This window comes from Uloborus diversus, chromosome 3 (genome assembly GCF_026930045.1).
Source record: "Uloborus diversus isolate 005 chromosome 3, Udiv.v.3.1, whole genome shotgun sequence".
In the NCBI taxonomy this organism is placed as follows: Eukaryota; Metazoa; Arthropoda; class Arachnida; order Araneae; family Uloboridae; genus Uloborus; species Uloborus diversus.
The window spans coordinates 56855464-56876144 of NC_072733.1; the positions used below are offsets into that span (position 1 = coordinate 56855464).

Here is a 20681-nt window from a genome sequence, read left to right on the forward strand (position 1 = left end):
GAGAAATCTATTACAGCTGATGTATATTTTTTTGACCCTTAGTGATAGTTTGATGAAAACTTTTTCCACATTTTATAACAGAAAGCAATTTGTATGACTTCTCCGCTGCTGCTCAAGTACTGCTAAGTTTATTTATATGTAGAAAATCTCAGTCTAAGATACAGTAACTAAAGATATGCATAAGTATGCACTATGCAGTGTCAGACTTTTCTCCGCACGCACCCCACCTCTTAGCCGTGGGCCTTAGGTTCCATCTCACGGGGGGTCCGCGTAGCGGGCCCCCCGCGGGACTGAGTGCGGCGGTCGATAGTCGTCTGTGCTACGGACGGGCTTGGTGCTTATTGCGCCGATGCAGTGTCAGACTGGTTTTAAAATTGACAACTATGTATTCAGACAATTCTTTATTAAGGTTGTCTGAAAATACAAATTGAGACTAGCTATCATCACTGTCGCCATCTAGTTGAGCTTTCTTCACCATCTGGAATGATTCTTCATCGCAAGCTGCGTACCGGGATAAACAAGCCGATCCTCCTCTCATCCGTCCAGCATTTAAAACTTCGTTGTATTCAGAAACTTTACTACCAGCAGGAAAATTCGTGAGAGAACTAAAAAAAAAGAAAAGAAAATTAACATTATCATAAAATACTAAAAAAATACCTTACTATCAACATATGGAAGTTATTCTAAAACACATTAGGCTACTGCCGGGTTTACAGCTTAGTTTTATCGAAATTATTGCAACATTCCTAGTACCCACTTACCTTAGGGGGAAGATTGTCAGCTACCTTAGGCCCCCTACTTGAAGAGAGCATTTAAGACACTTCCTTAACTAATGAAATTTGAAAAAATTTCAATATGCTTCAATAACGAAGCAGAAGAGATTTTAATAATGTACGAACATTGAGAACTATCTTTTTGAGAATGTGTGAACTGCTTAATGCACCGAGCATATAGGTAAAGTACAGATGCAGTTTCCATGCCACAGTGGAAAGCAAAAATAAATAAATCCTATGCCCATAACACTGTGTACTGAAACAAAGTTTATGGTTGAATTCAAACAGACCCCAACCCGACACCAGCTGGCTCTGTCGCTCTCCGAATGCTCCTTAATTTCCATTAGTTTAAAACATCTCAAGTTTTAGGTTCTTAAGGCTCTTCTAAACCTCTCCGTAAAATCAGATTCGACGAAAACACGAAATCTGTGGCAACACAGGGGGTGTATCTGGGAGGGGCTAACTCGATTTTTTTGCACTGCTAATTGGTCAGATTTCATGATGGACAACGTCAATCATTGAGTTGTTGAAAGGACAGTCGTAAATCTAAGCTGTCCCCATCGGTACTCCTTTACGGTCGGACGAGGGCAGAGAGCGAGCTAAGAAGGATTCTGTTCCAAAACATGTCCCCCACCCCTCCGGCCTGTTTCCCACCACGACAACAGATCGGGTAGAAGGGTGTAGTATGAGGATGAAGAAAAAAGAATCCAATTCTCCTATTCTATTCTACCACCCTTCTCACTTTTACTTGAAAACTTTGAAACCGCGGGACAATTCTACACATTTACTCTTCGAATCGAATTCTGTATTTGTTTTGCAATTCATGGGCGGCATAATCTTCGTTTTTTTTAATTTGTTTTATATTTATTCGTTCAGTTCATTCATTTATGTATTTTTCAATATATAATTGAGGGGGAGGGGGCGAGCGGAACACTGATGATCTTTATAACTTTATCGATAAAAGATTGCTTTACTTTTTACAGAAATTTCTGAAACTATTCTTGAAAAGAAAAGCAAATTAATCATAGAAAAATGTCTAAGAATTTCTGCGGATGTCGGTGTGAGCATAAAATAAAAACATTTGGTAGTTGTGTAGTTAGGTTTGCTGATAGCTAGTTTGATGAATGTTGCAATTAATAAAAAGGCATAAATAGTAAATCTTTCGAAAACAATCGCGCCCTGTACAAGGATTTTCTGTGCAGTTTTTAATTAGAAAATTATGCTTTTGTTTTGTCTATGAATTTTCTGCGCATCATAAGAGGAAATAAAGAAACTGACGAATCTGCATGTTGGCACGATAGAAAACAGGAAAAGAAAAAAAATGCTGTTGTCTTGTTAGTGATCAGAAGGATACCATATTACCAGTGGCGCACATGAATTTTTTAAAGGGAGGGTCCAAGGTCGAAAGTCTCATTCCATTATTACGCCGTCAAACATATTGACTTGATTTTATCGATTCCCGAGAACAAAAAACAGTAAAAAATAAGCTAATGAATAAATAATTAGCATTAAGTAAAGAAATAACCAGAAATTAAATAATTTACGCTTTTATTTTTCTCATAATAAAAAAATGAATTCAAGTTCAAAGGATCTCATTTCAATTTGTAATCACAAAACTAAAAACATACTTATTACTGTGTATTCATTTATAATCCCCATTCTTCTCATAGGCTAAGTGCACAATATTTTAAAAAATCTCTTAACATGCGGGTTTTATTTTTTCACTTATTAAAACAGAAGTTATTGTAACCTTTGTTTGAAATTATTTCACGCACAAAATATAGAATCGTAATAGATCGGGGAAAAAAGCAAGACCTATGGGAGGGGTCCTGACCCCCTGGACCCTAGTGTGCGCCACTGATAAATACCCACTAAGATTTTCATTATTTATACACGTGTACTAAATAATTAGAATGAAATGACACCTCTCAGTAATGCTAAAAGCAAATTATTGCAGAGCTTAGTATTTTTGACAGTTGCATGCAGAATCAACGCTTGATTTAAATCTGAGAAAAGCCATGTTACTGCGTACAAAAGCCCTTTATCACGCTCTGAATGCAAATTGGGAATTTTACTGTTGTTTTTCTTGGATAAAAGCCTACTTCAATTCAAACTTTCGTCGATGTGCCTATTCATCAACAAAGATAATTTCAATTCATTGAGCGTATTGTTAAAAGAATAAAAATTATATGTTCACAAATTTTACCAATGCATATAATAAAACGTAAGTAATTGAACTCTAATGGTTTAAATATACTTCGAAAGAATGAATGAAGTGTAAGAAAGCGTACAGTGGTTCAAAATAGTCAGCAAGTGGTATTTAGGAATTTCCGTATCATAAAAATTTGATTTCTTGATCTTGAGGCAAAGAATGTTTTTTTCTTTCAGTTTGACACTCTCTGTTATTTAAACATTTTGTTCACATAGTAGGAAATAAATAAAATTCCTTATGAAAATAGAGTGGCGTTAAACAATATGAGTAGCACAGTATACAAATGAAAAACGTTATCTATCATGAAAGCGTCTCGAAAAATATTTACGTGTACCAACAACTACGCTGTTGTAAAAAGATTGCCATCAATCATGAAACGAGAAAAAAAATCCTAAAAAAAGGAAGGAACATGGTTTTGTTAATATTTTCGAAAAATATTTTCGTTTAGAGTTGAAAACTGTCATATGACAAAAAGAAAAAAAAATGCATCGATTCAATGAATCAAATGTATGATCATGTTCAATATCGAGAATTATAGGAAAAAATAGATTGCAAAAGACACAAAATTAAATAAGCATTATTCGAAAGGAGAGACAGTGAGGCACTCAATTTATGTGCCGAATTAATTATCACTATGAGGAACTTTCTTGTTCCCAGTCTCATTCGCTGTACGCAAAAGAGAAGACTTGTTTATCCAAAGTGGGGAAACAAAGTGCAAAAGGTGAGAAAAAATTATACATGAAATCAAATGAATTGATATCGTTCCATCTTCAGTATTGGAGGCAAACGAAATATGAAAATTAAAAAAAAAAAAAAAAAATGAGCAAGGAAAAATAGTACTGTGGCCCTAAATTACTGTGACAGTATCACCATACTAAACTTTCTTGTTCGCAGCCTCATTTCTTTTCATGCAGTCACGATGATTGACAAATTCGGATTGCAAAAATAAACTTTATGCAACATGAAAAGATTTTGGAAAATGCATTGTAAATTGTGAATAGAGTTCTTTGATTGTGAGCATGCGCAAATGATCAAGACGAAAGTTCAACTAATGATACTTCTTGAAATATGGAGAATGTTTTTGATATGAAATGCTGCTGGCGTCATTGCTTTCTGGATTCTTTGAAAAAAATACTTTCAATTAGTGTTTTAAAGAGCCATTTGGGCGGAAAAAAGCATCACTTTATACATGAAATTGAATGAAGCAAATATGATCTTGTTCCATCTTGAGTATTGGAGGCAAACAAAATAATATGAAAATTCAAAAAAAAAAAAAAGAGCGAGGAAAGAGTACTGTAGCCCTAAATTACTGTGATAGTATCACCACACTGACCTTTCTTGTTCGTAGTTTCATTTCTTTTTCATGCAGTCACGATAATTGACAAATTCGCCCTGCAAAATTCGTATTGCTTTCTTGATTCTTAGAAAAAATATACTTTCAACTGGGATTTTAAAGAGTCATTTGGGCGGGAAAAAAAGCACCAATTTATTCATAAAATTGAAGGAACCGAATATGATCCTGTTCCATGTTGAGTGTTGGAGGCAAACAAAATAATATGAAAATTTAAAGAAAAAAAAAATGATCGGAGAAAAAAGGTGAGGTACAAGGGCGGATTCAGGGGAGGGTCAAAGGGTCCTGTGAGAAGAATGTCATTATGATTATTATTAAACTTCAATTCTTTACATCCGAAAAAATAGTACATGGAATCAATGTCAACATTTTTTTTTTTGCTCGGTTCTGTAAGGTAGTTCTTTTTAGCGCGTCATAATTCAAAGAATTGACTGGATTTGTTTACTGAGGCATTGCTATTTTGATTTCTTTGTTCATTTTCAAAAGCGCAAATTTCTCTAATGAGCTTAACTTTTTCCCCAGTTCTCCTCCCCCTCAAACCACATGTTGTGCGTGTTATGGGTGCTTTTTATTACTATTTATAGATGTTATCTCATATAACCAAAGCTTACGGTGACATGACCAGCATATCTGCCGAAAGAAATGTGACTTTTGATGAAAGTTTGAGGGAATATGATCCATGGCTCAGGCTGTGGCATTGAAAATTTAGGGGGAGGGGAGGTAATTTGAATGGGTTTTGACTTGGGGGGAGGGGAGTGCTTCGTAGCATATGAGGCGGTACGCTCTCCTGCATGGAATGATGGGCAACCCTGATTAACTGCTACTTTTTTACGTAGGAATAATAACGATATCCATTGAAACTTGACCCCCCTTACAAAAATTTCTGGATCCGCCCCTGTTGATGTACTAAATCATACTTGCTGATGACAGTATCACCGTACTGAGCTTTCATGTTCGCAGTCGCATTTCTTTTTCATGCAGTCACGATGATTGACAAATTCGCATTGCAAAAATAAACTTTATGTAACCTGAAAAGAGTTTGGAAAATGCATTGTAAATTGTGAATAGAGAGTTCTTTGATTGTGATCATGCGCAAATGATCAAGACGAAAGTTCAACTGATGATACTTCTTGTACTAGCGAGAATTATTTTGATATGAAGTGCTGCAGGCGTCATTGCTTTGTTGATTCTTTGAAAAAATACTTCCACTTGAGGTTTTAAATAGCTATCTGGCCGAAAAGCATCATTTTATACATGAAATTGATTGAATCAAATATGATCCTGTTCCACCTTGAGTATTGGAGGAAAACAAAATATGAAAATTTCAAAAACATTGATCGTAGAAAAAAGGTTGTGAGGTACTAAATTACTTGCTGATGGCTGTATCACCACACTCAACTTTCCTTGTTCGCAGTCTCATTTCTTTTTCACGCAGTTGCGAAGATAGACAAATTCGCTTTGCAAAAATCGACTTTATGTAACATCAAAAGAGTTCGGAAAATGCATTGTAAATTGTGAATAGAGTTCTTTGATTGTGAGCCTGCGCAAATGATCAAGACGAAAATAAAAGTAATGATAATTATTGAAATATGTACAATCTTTAAAGGAGAAGCATTTTGATACGAGGTGCTGACTTTGCTGATTCTTCGAAAAAATACTTTCACCTGTGGCTCTAAAGTCACAGGGGAGGAAAAAATGCATGAAATTGTGTATATATATATATATATATATATATATATATATATATATATATATATATATATATATATATATTGGATTAATCAAATGTGATCCCTTTCCATTTTGAGCATAGGAGGAACACAAAATAATATGAAAATTTAAAAAAACAATTATTTGTGAAAAAGATAGATACTGGCTGATGAGAGTATTACCATAGTGAACTTTCTTGTTCGCAGTCTCCTTCTTTCCTTTTTTTTCACACAATTATAATGACTGATAAATTGATATTGTAAATAAAAAAAATAATAAAAAGAAAAACCTTTATCTAAAATGAAACATTAAAGAGTTCGAAAAAAACATTGTGAATTAAGAGAGTAGATCCATGGTCGCGCCGTCCTCATGTGCGAGGTCGTGAGGCGCACTACGGCGCCAGAGTCAAAACGGCGCCTTTCACTACCAATCAAAAATGTTCCAAATGGGGGGAATCTCTCCAACCAAAGAAGGAAAAAAAAGAACTTTTCATTATATCCAGTATCCAACAGGGCCCGCTCAGCCCAAAGTGATGCCCAGGCCCTGGCAAAATTTGCTGCCCCCTCTCACAGGAATATCTGCAATTTTTTTGTGTGGAAGTTTTCAAAAACGGGAAGAAATAAAGAAATTTACCCCCATTTTGGTGCTCCTAAAATTGTGGTGCCCAGGTCCATGGACCTACCAGACCGTGAGTTCATCAGGCCCTGATTATATATCCTATGGTGGCGGAGAAATTACACTGCTCACTGAAACAAGCAATCCTCTCGCTGCCTATCTAAAATGAAAAATTATTGCCATGTTGTGTGTCTAAACATGCTTTTCAAGAGTGCAATCTTTTACACTGAAATCACGTGATGCTAGTTAATGCATACATCAGCATTTTTCTTCTTCGTGTGGAGGCGTGAATGCTGTTTAGGGTTAATAGTACACGAAGCTGAACATATGAGGCGCGAGAAATTTTCTATTCTTCATTTTGGATCTTGAGGAGAATATGTTGTACTATAATTTGTGCAATATGTCTCTTTGTGATTTTAAATTATTGCTCGCGGAAATTCGACTATTTCATTTTATCATACATAAAAATTATGGTAAGTGTATTTGCATATATTTTACTTGTGCGTAATATTTGTATATTGTAGACTACAATTTTGGCTAACTTTTTAGTTCCAAAAAGTAACGACTTGACCATAATTACTCGATTCCTCTCCCCCTCCTTTTTTTAAAACTATTTGTGTGTCAGAAAGGAGCTTTGGAGAATGTATTTGTTTTATCATATTCAATGCCTTCCGTATTTTAGAATTGTTAATATTTAAAATATTTTCTTTTTCCTAAACGCATTAGCATATCAGAGGAGCTACTGAACTCGAAATAAGTTCGAGATATGAAGTGAAACTGTAATCACACACGTGCACTGTAATCCAAAATTAAATACACATTTTTTTCAAAATCAATTAAATGACAAACGTATTTTTTTCTACGTCATATTGGTCTACAAAACGTCAATCCAGCTGTTAACTATATTTTCGCCGAACGCCACTGCATAAAGGCGTTTAAAAGACATTCGCACAACGGCGCTGAACAGGCTTGGCGCGGGCTTGAGTAGAGCTCTTTGATCTTGGTTATGCGCAAATGATTAAGACAAAAGTTCAAGCAATGACAATTCTTGAAATATGTATATGAATCTTCAAACGAGAAGACTCACATTTTTTCCCATTATAAGATGCTGTAATTTACACAGATTCTTTAAACAAAATAACTTCTACACTCAAACGGTGTATTTACATTAAAACAGCATTGAAAAATATATCACCTAAATAATTTCAAAAACTTATCGAGGAACTCGAAAAAAGAAAAAAAAAATGCGTTTTCTTTTTAGAACGGATGTCACCGTTGAGTCACATAGATACAAGACCAACACACAAAGCGACAAAGAATGAATGGTCATTAGTAGGGATCAGGGTGCCAGTTTATTGCCTGGCGAGGCCTGTGGCGAGGCAGAGGGGAAAAGCGGAGAAGCAGCCAAAGACCCTGGGGGAGAAGAGAAAGTGGTCCCTCAAAGTGGGGTGTGGGGGGGAAATGGGTGTGGTTTGGTGGAAGGCGTGTTTTTCGCAGTTTTTCTCAATTTTTCGAAAATAAGGCTTTACTCCGTGGAGAATATCAATAGAACAAATTGTCTCAGAAACAAACTCAAAATATGTTCTTAAAGAGAAATGTTCAATCTCTTGCGCTCCTTTTTCCGTTTTTCCATATCATTTTTCAAACGTGTGAAAATAGTCATTTAAAGTTTTAAAATGTTATTAAAAAAATTTCAAAATAACTACAGAAAAAATAAAAAAGAGCATCTCTAGTTCTAAGTCATAGCCATCGTTTAAAACAAACCGCATGAAAATATTCCAGTAATTTCTCGTGTTATGCTTTGTATAGGTAGCAGATTTTCCCGTAGAGAAAGCATTAGCGTCGAAAACCAAGATGGACGGTATAGAAGAGCCTTAAGAATTATAAACTCTCAAAACAATTTAATTTGTTCTCAGCTATAGTTTAGTTGCGACATCAATATAGAAAAAATAATTCCAGACATTTCGCACATTGCTTTTACATTTAAGGAGTAATAAGTACAGTCAAGTGCCCATACTGTGGACAGTTTTGAACTCTTACTAGCATATTAATCATGTCTTCAATTTGAACAAAATATTATATTTTAAGATAGAGTCTTCGTACTTTATCTCAGGATAAAGTATAGGTGTAGATAGGATACTTAAAACTGCAAACTAAAAGAACTCACAGTCCCAAGATAGGGATCTCCTCCCTAACTTGGGACCCGTAACATTTTTACTTTTCTCTTACGTATAAAAGAATACCTTGGGACTCCAATTATCATTTTAAAAAAACATTTTACAACCAAATTAAGAAAATAGCCATACAGTAGAAATTACAGTGGTGTATGCTTTCGGATTTCAGAATATATACTTGACCAAGAGAATAAGAGATTGCCTCCCCCGCCTTCTTAATTCTGTTTAATTTTTTCCCTCTTCCCCTCTAAATTTGAAAGCTTAAGAGTATTTGACGAGCTTCTTTTGGCGATTGGAATACCAACTTGCGAGATTTATTCTGCGAGACTGCGATTTTCCCTACAGCGTCATCTAGTGAGACAAGCAGAACTAATGTCGCAAGGTTAATTTCGAGCTTGGAATAAGCACCCTGGTCTCTTACGCTCCAGTCGAGATTTCCCAGATGCAGAAATCTACGGCGTCCGTGTATGATTATGGAGCATGCAAAAGCTCTCGAGTACAGGCTTGGCGTGCCATTTGGGAAAATTAAATTCTTCGCATCCAGTGAAGTCCAGGTGCCTCCATCTGATGGGGAAACTAAATTATCGTGGTAATGGCATCTTCAGATTGAGGTTTAATACACGATGAATGCTGTCAGAAGCTCTCATTAGGTCTGCAAATGGTTGTGTCTCTAACGCTGCCCCATTTGGAAAATCTTTAAAAAAAATTCCAAATTAAACTGTATTAGTTTAGCGGAAATGAGTGTGCACATGTGAGGCCCAAGTACATGGACGAGAAAATTGATAAATTTATAATAATGCTGGCATTGTAACTTAGTTGTAACCCAAGTTGCTCCCATACTGAAAGATATCATTTTGTAGAAATTAGACAATCAAACTTAGCCATAAAGCTGAAGTAGTGAAGTTTAACAGTACTTCAGAAGATTATCCTGTAGCATCATTTCTTATTTGTGGACCTGACAAATGTACCAGATCTCAAAACAAAATTTGAGAAAATGTTCCAGGTATGGGCACTTGAGTGTAGCTAAGAATTGAACGGAACTATTTTTTCTAAATCCAAGACCTGAGGATTCCCTAATACAGCTGTATGCTAGTCTTACGAGTGCTCTTCTTAAACCTCGCAAGGCTTTATATCAAAAGCTACAGTTTACTTTAGTAGCTTTAAGAAAGTAGACGGATTTGTACAACAAAACCTTCGTTTTGCTTTTAAACAGGCACTCGATGTAAGACTAATTTAAAATAATAGTCTAAACTTCATATTTTTCTTCTACATACTAATGCAAATGTTCACGCATTTACTATAAAGTTTATTCTTAATATTAAGTGCCTAGTAAGGTTCCCAAAGGGAAACTTGGGAAGCTGAAGACTAGCTTATCATACGTTCAACTAACGAACCTTTATTTTCAGTCTCTTTCCGCGTCGCAAGGGCTGCCATCTGGTGGTCAGCAAGTTCAGTTATAGAAATATATCATGAAAATGGAAACAATTACATTTTAGATTGCTCATACAATCAGAGCGTACGTCAGAAATATAAATGAATAAATAAGTTTTACTGAAAAGCATAGCTTTTAGAAATGTAAATATCACACTAATAATGCTATACAGTTTGTTAGTTTGAACGCGCTAATCTCAGGAACTACTGGTTCGGATTGAAAAATCCTTTTTGTGTTGAAGTCGAATTTACTGAGGAAAGCTATAGGTTATATAACATCACACTATGACTAATAGGAGTGGAGCAGCAATAAATTGAAATTAAATCTATATTTTTATAACGCATTATTTAACGCTTGATTAAGCTATGGTCATGTGATTGTAGCTCAATCGGTAAGGCATTTGGCCAATGATGGGTTCGAAACCGATTATCGACGAGGAGAATTTTAGTTCTGTTTTATTAAAGTTACCGATAATATTTAAATCAAGAAATTTTCAATTATTTTTAATATAATTTTTTTTTCAGTTTTCTTATGTATCGGAAAACATCGATGGACAAAAGGTGTGTAATTTTATGTCATAGAGTGACATACTTCAAATAGCTTTTTAATACATTGTTATTGTCTTATTTGCGGGTGAAACTGCGATGCACAGCTAAAAATAAAGGAAAGTGTGCTAAAACGTGTTTCGGAGTTACAAGGAACCCTTTTCCTTTCAAAAAAGATGTGAGCTTGCGGATTTAAAAACTCCACTGCAGTCTATTGTCTCTGCTCACATCTTTTCTGTATTAAAAAGACTTCTCCGCGACTTCAAAAGCACGGGTCTGGGAGGTTTTGCAAATTTATCATTTTATACTTATTAATTTTCATTTTTACTTCCAGGAAAAAAAAATTCAAACTTTATATTTATGATATTTACATTAAAAGCTATGCTTTTTAGCTAAACTTATTTGTTTTTATATTTCCGCTGCATTTTCCTTGTAGTGTTATTTATATTATTTTTTAAGTAATGTTGTGAGAATCATGAAATAAATTATTTGTGTTATGAATTTTTGTTGATCATTTTACAACGTTTGATATTTTTCATAGCTACGAACAATCTAAAATGTAATTGTTTTTATCTAATGATTTATTTCTGAAATTGTTCATTGTGCAAGAAAATGAAAAGTGAAAAATAAAAGTTCATTTTCCATTACTTTTAAATTTTAGTAACGTTCCCCTCTCCCCCGTGCTGAAAAGCAACGACATTTGGATTACAAGCTTTATTTCGTCGATTATACCTCTTTCGAGTTGTAAAAATGATTTGTATGTGTTTAACAAACCAGGCTTGAACAAAAAGAAAAAATGTAAAATTCCTTGACAGATTGTGGAAAATTATCCAAAAAAGAAAAATTTTATGTCCCCCGATTTCATTTAAAGCCGGAATTTTATTTGCTCATATTCGAAGGGGGGGGGGATGACAACACATTTCTTTTTAATGATTTTTTTTTCACGCTACAAATTTTAATAAAAGCATGAAATTAGTCAAGAACAGTTATAATTCACGTTCTAAGTATTTCGAAACATTGGAACAAATTTTATCCGATGCAGAAAATTAGGGGTTTCTATGGATATTTTATTTTAGTTTTTGCGAGCATTTTTTCTCCCTCATATGAAAGAAAAACGCCCTTTTCCGATCCTAAAATTAAAATTCGATCAGTTCAGTACGTTTTGTTTCTGGCGTGTGTAACTCCCCCCCCCCCTACGTTCTTTCGCGGGCCATTTGGTGCCCCTAAAGAACGGGGGCCATAGGCCATGGCCTTTTCAGCAATAGTCAGGCCCTGTAAATAGAGAATATACACACATATACATTTATATTCTTTGTTTTATAAATATCCTTATGTCACAATTGAACATTAATTTGTAATGATTTATAAAAAATCTCGAACGAATTTAAACAGCTAGCAAATTTTTTTTTTTTGGATTTTTACGAAAGTCCTCCTTTTTTCGCTGTAAGAAAAAAGTAAGAGCTTTCTCCCCTTATTGATCACTTCCGTATTTGAAAAATTAGAACAAAATATTTCAGTCTATTTTTTTTCGTCAATTTTGCAATCAACTATAATAAAATAGAAGTTGTTCAAAGAGATAACAGCAGCACGAGTTTTTGACGCGAAATTGGACTGGAACTAACGTAACATCTCCTCTTCGATGAAAAAAAGAATTTTTCCTTAATTGAAACTTCTTCGAATACAAAAGTAGTCAACAAAATTCCAGTCAATATTTTTTTCGCTAATTTTGCAATCAAATATAATAAATTAAAAGTAAACTTGTTGTTCTATCACTAGATGGCAGCACGAGCTTTTGTCGCGAAAATGGACTGCAATTATTGCCTCGTTTCAACTAGAATTGAAGTTCCGTTAATAAAGCGAGTCCATATCCAGTTAAACTGACTAGCCAAAGTCTACAACGGGGAGACAGTTTGGTCATTGAATCAAGAAACTCAAGTGTTATCTATGAAAACTTACCCAATGATGTCAGCAATAGTTTTACCGAATTCTCCACCATTTTCCGGATTAGCTCCCATTTCACAAATTAAGCGGGAAATGCACTGGCTCTCATCAGTCTCTGCCAGCAAGACGAAGAAACTTTCTGCTTCTTCGGCATTCATACCAGGAGGAATATCATCTGCCCCATCAGAAGGAATGTCATCTGTCCCATCAGAAGGAATATCATCTGTCCCTTCAGGCATTGAATCTGACGATTCCATATTAGGGAATGTATTTGGCGGCATCTGCATCGAGTTTTGAGAAGGCATGTTTGGCATGGACTGTTGCTGCAGAGATTGGAGATCCGAAACTTGTTTCATAGACTGCTGTTGCAAAGCTTTTATTTCAGATTCTGAAAACTGGGTCGGAAACTGGTTGCTTTGTGGCTAAAAAATAAAATGTCTAAATTAGATTAATTTTTGACACTAAGAGTTTGGATGAGCACAAGACATTGACATTTGCAGTTTATTCCATACTTTAGTTTTGTCCAGCTCTTTTGTTTGAAATTTTACTTTCATTAAAATTAAATACGAATTTAAGCGAACGGAGACCATTTTAAAAGGAATAATAGTTTAACTAAATAACGCTTTAGTAGCAAAATGAACTAACAAGTTAAAAATAATCTTTGGATGACAAGTATATAAAGTAATTGATCAAACACTTAATTTTACTGTAATAAAGCGTGGGAGCTGCCTATTTAAATTTCTGCACGGATAACAAGCGAAAGAAATTTAAGACCAACTGATAAGCCCTCCCCCCACCTTTTTTCATATTACAGTAAAACTAAGTGTTTGGTCAATTACTTTATGGGGTAAAGTGGTCATAAAATCGTAAGTTTTCAACTTAGGTGGATAATAAATACAATAAATTCTTCAAACACTTCAACTTTTGATGTTATTTTACATTGCATTATTAAATAACACGATACATTGAATTTCAGGATAAAAATTAATTTCAGTAGTTTTATAACACTTTTTCCCCCATGCATTTATGACCACTTTAGCCCGTGGGGTGGGGGAAAGTGGTCATAGCATGGGGTAAAGTGGTGGTCATGGTTAAAAATGGATGCAGAACCATTACAAATAACCCTGATATTCTTATATTTCGGTTATTTTTATAGTTATAAGTACATGCACATGTATATGTGTGCCTACACGACTATACGTGCCGTGTAAACACGTCATATACGAGTCGATACATGTATACATTAGATACATTTATGCACATGCCTACTCAAGTATATACATCCATACACGAGTACGTGTCACGTCTATATAAGAGTACTTACGCGCATAAACTAACATCATATGCACTTGTATTTCGATTATAACGTGTATACTTGAGTATACGTATATACGCATATGTATAAGTGTACACACGTACATATACGGTATAGAGTTAATTCGTGGATACATCCAGTGCGTGTTCGTGTCTACTCACGTATGGTATATACATATATGGAAGCACGAGTATATACGTATGTATACGCGTAAACACGAATATATACCTGTATAGACGTACATTTATGTGTATACACCAGTACATGTATGTATACACGATTATATGCGCTTATATACATGTGCGCCTACAGAATGTATCCAAGCTCTTGGCAAAAACCTAACTAGTGTAAGGGAGGATAAGAAGCAAAGAATCATAAGGAACCTATGGTCGCTGACGCGCTAGATGCGCACAAAGAACCAGAAACTAATGGATGCAAAACAGGTCACATTTGTTGCATAAAGATGATTTTACCCAACATTTTAGTTTTTCAGAAATATTTAGAGCAGTTAAAAGTTACGGCCTTCAGTAGTTCTAATACACGCATTGCAACAAAGGCGCAGCGACCGATGAACGTTTTTCAAAAGTCTCGTTATAGTACAGTAAAAATAGGGGTCGGACCCAAACATCAAAAAAAAAAAAAAATTCAAACCAGTTGTAAATTGTTTATTACCCCCCCCCCCCCAATAAGAACAGGTAAACACTCCCATCCCATTGTGCGTCGGGTTTCGGAATGGGGGACACCTAAAAATTGCTATTTTTTCATGTGCATTTCAAGTGGGAATGTTATGTCATACTGAACCTAAAAGCATCAAATGTTTTTACCACCCAAAAGGGATGACAACCCACTAATGCTACATAGCCCCCTCTACCCGTAAAACGAAGCATTACCCCCCGAATCCCCTACATACATTACATTTCAAGTGGAAATATTTTTCCATGCAAATTTAAAATGCATTAAACCAGGACTGTCCATCCCCCACCCCCGCCCAAGAACAGTGGCTCACCTCCCAAAATGAAATATGCTTAAAGATTCCCCCCCCCCCCCATTCCCTCGCTGGTGGCACATTTGATTAAATGGCTAGAAAAATAACGCTAAACTGTTTTTTTACCTAATACATTGCTTTTTTCGCTGTATTTAAAATCAAAATTTTTAGCTTACGTTATCTATACATGCGTACCTCAAATACGTCATCAGATTGAGACTAACTCCGTCAGAACTGGAGTTTTCAAATGATTTCTTTTAAGCTTGTAACAAAAACTCTTCGTTAAAGATTTTTTTTTGGTATCTTTATCAATATTGTTGCAGCTATGTCTAACACAGTTTGTGCATATAGTTGAGCACTTCAGTCCACTTTTGGACTTTTCAAACATTCACTACATCCAATGAACCCCTCAAAGCAAGTACAAGATGAGGCACAGAAAGTCTTCTAGAGCAGAAGGCATGGCTGTTATCGGTCTAGGAAAATTTGGCGCCGGGAACGTTGGGCGCCGAGCACATTGGGCACAATCTTCCCATTTCGGGGTTTAAGGGTGTGGCTTTGCTTCCCCTGGTTTTGGGGCAGGATTTTACTTTAATAAATTTTTGTTTGAAACTTTTCAACACATTTAAAATAATGTTTTAAGAAAATAAAAAAGAAATCAATGTTAAGCAAAGGACAAATTACAATCACTTAAGAACGTACACCACGATCAGTGGTGGACTCACTCTGCGCGCCATTGGCCCGCGGGCCGGTGCATGGGCTGGCCAGCCCCTCACTGTCAAAAATGAAACGCTCAATTTTAACGATTCGGCAATCCTCGAGCACTATTTCGTTATTTTCGACGATCTTTGTCACTGAATCACGTGATATTTGACGAAACCAGAAATCTCAAATTTTTCACGAAATTATTTAGTCGTGATTTCGTCACATTGCAGTGCATTCTGGGAGTTTTCGTTTCAATCTTGTACTAGCTCTTTAAATTATCTTACCTCAATTATTCTAATGGATTCATAAAAAAGGTTAGTATTTATTGAAATTTGTATGTGCAACGTGCCTTCTTTTATGTATTGTTACATTTGTTTAGTGTTGTGTTTGCAGTTGTATTTAAAACACATTAAAATTTAAAACGAACGGTTCGATTAGGTTTAGAATTCTGTGTGCGTTAACTTTGAGTCGCCTCCACGTTAGGCTTAGCTAGCGTTGTTTTTTTCATTTATAAAAGAAAATGTTGGTTCGTTGACATTTGTTTCCAAAAGCGTACTTCCTTTATTTCGTTAAAAAAAATACGAACATGACTAAAGAGTTTGTACGAATTTAAACTTACAGGGAAAAAAAACCTCCACCGTAGCTTAACTAACACTGATGATAAAGACAGCGCTTTTATAAAAGGTATAGAACTTTGAAGTTTTTAATTTCAACATGGAATATATTACATGGTTATGAGTTTTCATTCTTCTCCATGAATTTTACAAAAATAATTCTGTTAAACGAAGTGTATTTTTTAGTTTAATAGTTCAAATTTGTTTTGTTCTGCATTTTTATTTTCTTAAATACTATATACCAATCCCCCAATATGCTTACCAGCTTTCCCCACGTTGTTTATATAATCTCTTTCCCTGCGGCAGATGTTTCTAGCAATAAGTGCTTATGTTCATTATTTGTGCAGCCTTTTTTTTACTTGCATAAAACATGAAGTAATATCAATTTGATAAAATCATTTTAAGATAGAAAAAATATTAATTTCCATAAAGAACTCTATTTTGTGCTTGATATTTCAGCAGAATATTTTCAATATTTTTTCAATTTTTCCGCAAATTAAAATAAATTATTGAAGTGAAGTTTTAATGTTTAACCACGATTTAAAAAGAAAAGATAGTATAGCATGTTTGAAAATTGTAATAATAATAAGCATTTTTTGTTTATTCTCCCACTTCATGCACTAAATTTATAAGTTTTTCTATGTCAATTTGTGTTACATGATTTGTCATAACTATGAATTTTTCCATTATACATAGTTTCTACAGCTAAAATAAATGCAGCATTAATTTTATTGCCATATTTGCCGCCTCAAGATATTGACAACAAAAAGTGAGAAATTCCGGTCTACATTAAATCAGACTAAGAAGCATTTTATAGATGGACTTCCAATAAATCTAAATCTTTTAGTTGGAGTTGTAATTTTGCTGGATATAAAGTAAAATGTCTGAAAATTTAACCGAACTTCAATTGAAAAATTGAAAGGATAATGAAAATATATTATAAGCTTTATTTATGTAACAAGCTTTGCTCACCACACTAGTCCCTATTTTCATTATATACCTTTGAAAAAAAATCCATTGATATCAGTCAATTAGTTCTCAAGACACAAACGAACAAGAAAATGCACTTTGTTATTGGGTTTCCCCTATCTTTGGCAGCTCTTCTCCTTTGGCGTTTTTTTATTTACTGCGTGAAAATTGCATATTTTAAAAATCAAATATGCTTAGTTAAAAGGTGATACTCCCTTCGTCTCCGACCCAAACTAGTAAGTAGAGCTATGATTGAATATTTTTGTACTAGTGATTGGTTCTGATGATTTTATGATTTTGTTCGAATATTTTTTAAAAATTTCAAGATACTATATCAATTAACAACTTTACTTGGAAAGCATTCCCTCTTAAAATCATTACCAGCTGAGTTAAAAAAATCCTAAGTACACACGCCCTTAAGCTACGCCCCATTTTGTAAGTACTCTACCCCCAGTATTGCAGAAAAATCAGTTTTTTTCCTACTAAATCCTTATCCATCAGCTAGGTAGCTTTATGTAATTACTAGTTAGTTTATGAAATGGAGCGTGGCTTCGAGTGTTGGAGCCCTGGGTTTTTTGACTTTAATTTGGTAGTGGTTTAAGGAGGTAAAGCTCGGTATGTAAATGTTGTTTATTGATAACATAGCACAATAAAATCTCTGAAAAAAAGTGCAAATAAAATCATAATCACCAGTTTCAGTACTACTTAATTCATAACTACTTTATTGGAACTAATTTGGGTAGGGAGGGGTACTTCAGAAAACATTCGTGAAGAAAACGAAACACGAAAATCTAAAAAAAAGGTGTTTTTTGGCTATCGGTTAAAATAAAAAATAAATTAAAAAAAAATCACAGATCAACAATTTTCGCACTTTTGATTTTTTTATAGCTCAAAAAAAATGAAAATTTACGACTTTATGTGCAAAAGAATTAACTCGTTTAATGGCCAAATAATGCTGATTCTCGATAAATTGAAGAAACTAATTCTAGAATATTATTCCGAAATTAATTTCAGAAACTAACTGAGAGTAACTGCCTATATAAAAATTTTGTTCATCCGCTGTAAAAATAACTCATTCTTGCAATCTGCTTGATGAAAAGCTGTCAGCATCGAAATAATATATTTTGAAAAATATGAAAATTAAATCAGATGCTTTTCAAAGTCACAAGCGAATCGTAGCTTTTTAACTTAAGAAAAAGAACTGAGATTTTAAAAGTAATCGTGAAAACATGTTTTATTTCAGAAATAAACTGCTGAATTTAATCGTAAAACATTCCTCGGAATAGAAAAAAGATGCATGTGCATGATGGCATACACTCATGGACTTAACCTTTTCTTATTATGTATATATTCTCTTTTTAAAACTTTTTTAGGATGGATCCAACATCACGAAGATAATCGGAACAAGGACAGACGAAGACTTTTTCATAACTATAACAATATTCTAAATGTTCGTATATTATACATTGATTTCATGTTACACATGTTTGGAAATAAAAATAGAATCTTAGGGGTAAAAAGCAAAGGTACATTTTTATAATTATTTAACAAACATTACACTAAATTAATTTTACCAAAAGATTTCACATCTGCATTTTTTAAAGATTTATATATTCAAATACCTTTTGCAATTTTGGCAGAGAATTGTTTTCAAAGTATGAAGTATGAAATGCATGCAATAATAAAGTTCCTGTATTAAACATAAATTTGGCCAAATAAACATTCTACCTACAAGCAAAATTAGTAAAACAAATAATTAATTGGAAAAAGAAAAAGTTAAGCTTTTTCTTAAGATTATCTAATTTTATTTTCTGTATCTAATTTTAGAACAAATATATACTAACTTAAAGTTGTCCATTTTATTGTACTTTTTTTGAAATTTGGTATAAATTGGATAAAAATCTTTTTTCTGGAATTTTTTCATGCGATGCAATGAAGAAGAAACTTCTCAGCAATTTTCTCCCGAGCATATATCAATCTAACTGTGCATAAAAGTGGCACATGATTTATTTTTCCAGTACCCAATGTCTGCTGAGGAAGTAGCACTTTTATATTCCCAGTAGGGGCAGAGCGATGTAGGAATTTCTACATCGTGATGCATCGCCATCCTTACATCGCGATGTAGCAATGTAATTCAAACAGTCTGAAATATTCTTTTCGCTTTAGGGGCATCCCCCTCCGCAATTAGGGGAGTTTTCCTTACAAAAATCCAGGCTTTTGTCAGATCTTTTTCTAATTTGGCATATAGGTTCTTTAATAACATGGAATATACCCCATGATGGACCCCATGGGATATATGCCCCATATGAATACTACCCCATGAAAAACTATCCTATGTGGATTTCCAGCATCAAAGGATATCTGGGCCAAATCTGGAAAAGATCCGACGAAAAATGAATTTTTTTCAAGGAAAACACCTATCGGGGTTGCCCCCCCCCCCACCTATACATTGACGAAAGCTAACCTCCATGAATTCCTGAGCATCAAAGAACCTCTATGGCAAATTTAGAAGAAATCGGACAAAAACTTTTTTTTTTATATAAGGAGAACCCGCAATGCGGGGTTGCTCCCCCCCCCCCCATCATGGAGGGTTGAAAACTACCATGTGTGAATTCCCGAGCATCACAGGACCTATGTTCCAAATTTGGAAAAGATATGATAAAAACTGGTTCTTTAAAAGACCCCCCCCCGTATTGGGGTTGCCCCCCATAGCGGAAAGAAAACCACCCTCTGAGAATTCCTGAGCATCAAATAACGAAACTCTACCAAATTCGGAAAGATCCAACAAAAACTGGATTTTTTGTAGGGAAACTACCATAGGGGTTGCCCCCCCCCCCCCCCCATAGAAGGCCGAAAACTACCCTGCGTGAATCTCCGTGCATCAAAGAGCCTATGTGTCAAATTTTGGAAAGATCGGACAAAAACTTTTTTTAATACGGAGAACCCCCAATGCGGGGTTGTCTGTCCCCCCCCCCCCCCCCGCTCCCCACATAGAGGGACATAAACGACCTTGTGTGAATTCCCGAGCCTCCAATAACGAACCTCTGTGCCAAATTTGGAAAATATCCGACAAAAATTAGATTTTTTGAAGGAAACCCCCCCATTATGGGGGATTTAATTAGATACCATGGGGAGTTTAATCTGCAATGATTTGTTTTACCTTTTTTAAGAAATTGTTTGCAATTTTACATAAAAATTAGCTTGACATATTTTATGTGCCTCATTTTTTAACAATTACTTGTCTTTTTTACGGGGGGGGGGGGGGGCTGCAGGCCCGTTGTTTCAATTTTTTCCCCAAATATGACAAAGAGTCTGTACTCAATAAAATTTTTACAGAAAACGA

At 34.8% G+C, this 20681-nt stretch overlaps 1 protein-coding gene across 1 annotated transcript in view; it reads right to left on the reverse strand.

Annotated features, from left to right (window-relative positions):
- Positions 1 to 433: 433 nt before the first annotated feature.
- LOC129218756 (uncharacterized) overlaps positions 434 to 20681 on the reverse strand; it is a 46663-nt gene continuing 26415 nt past the window's right edge. Inside the window, exons 3-4 of the mRNA XM_054853080.1 lie at positions 12769 to 13175; positions 434 to 605 (exon numbers count right to left, since the gene is read on the reverse strand). Of these exons, the coding sequence (XP_054709055.1) occupies positions 434 to 605; positions 12769 to 13175 (579 nt within the window). The remainder of the gene's footprint in view (positions 606 to 12768; positions 13176 to 20681) is intronic.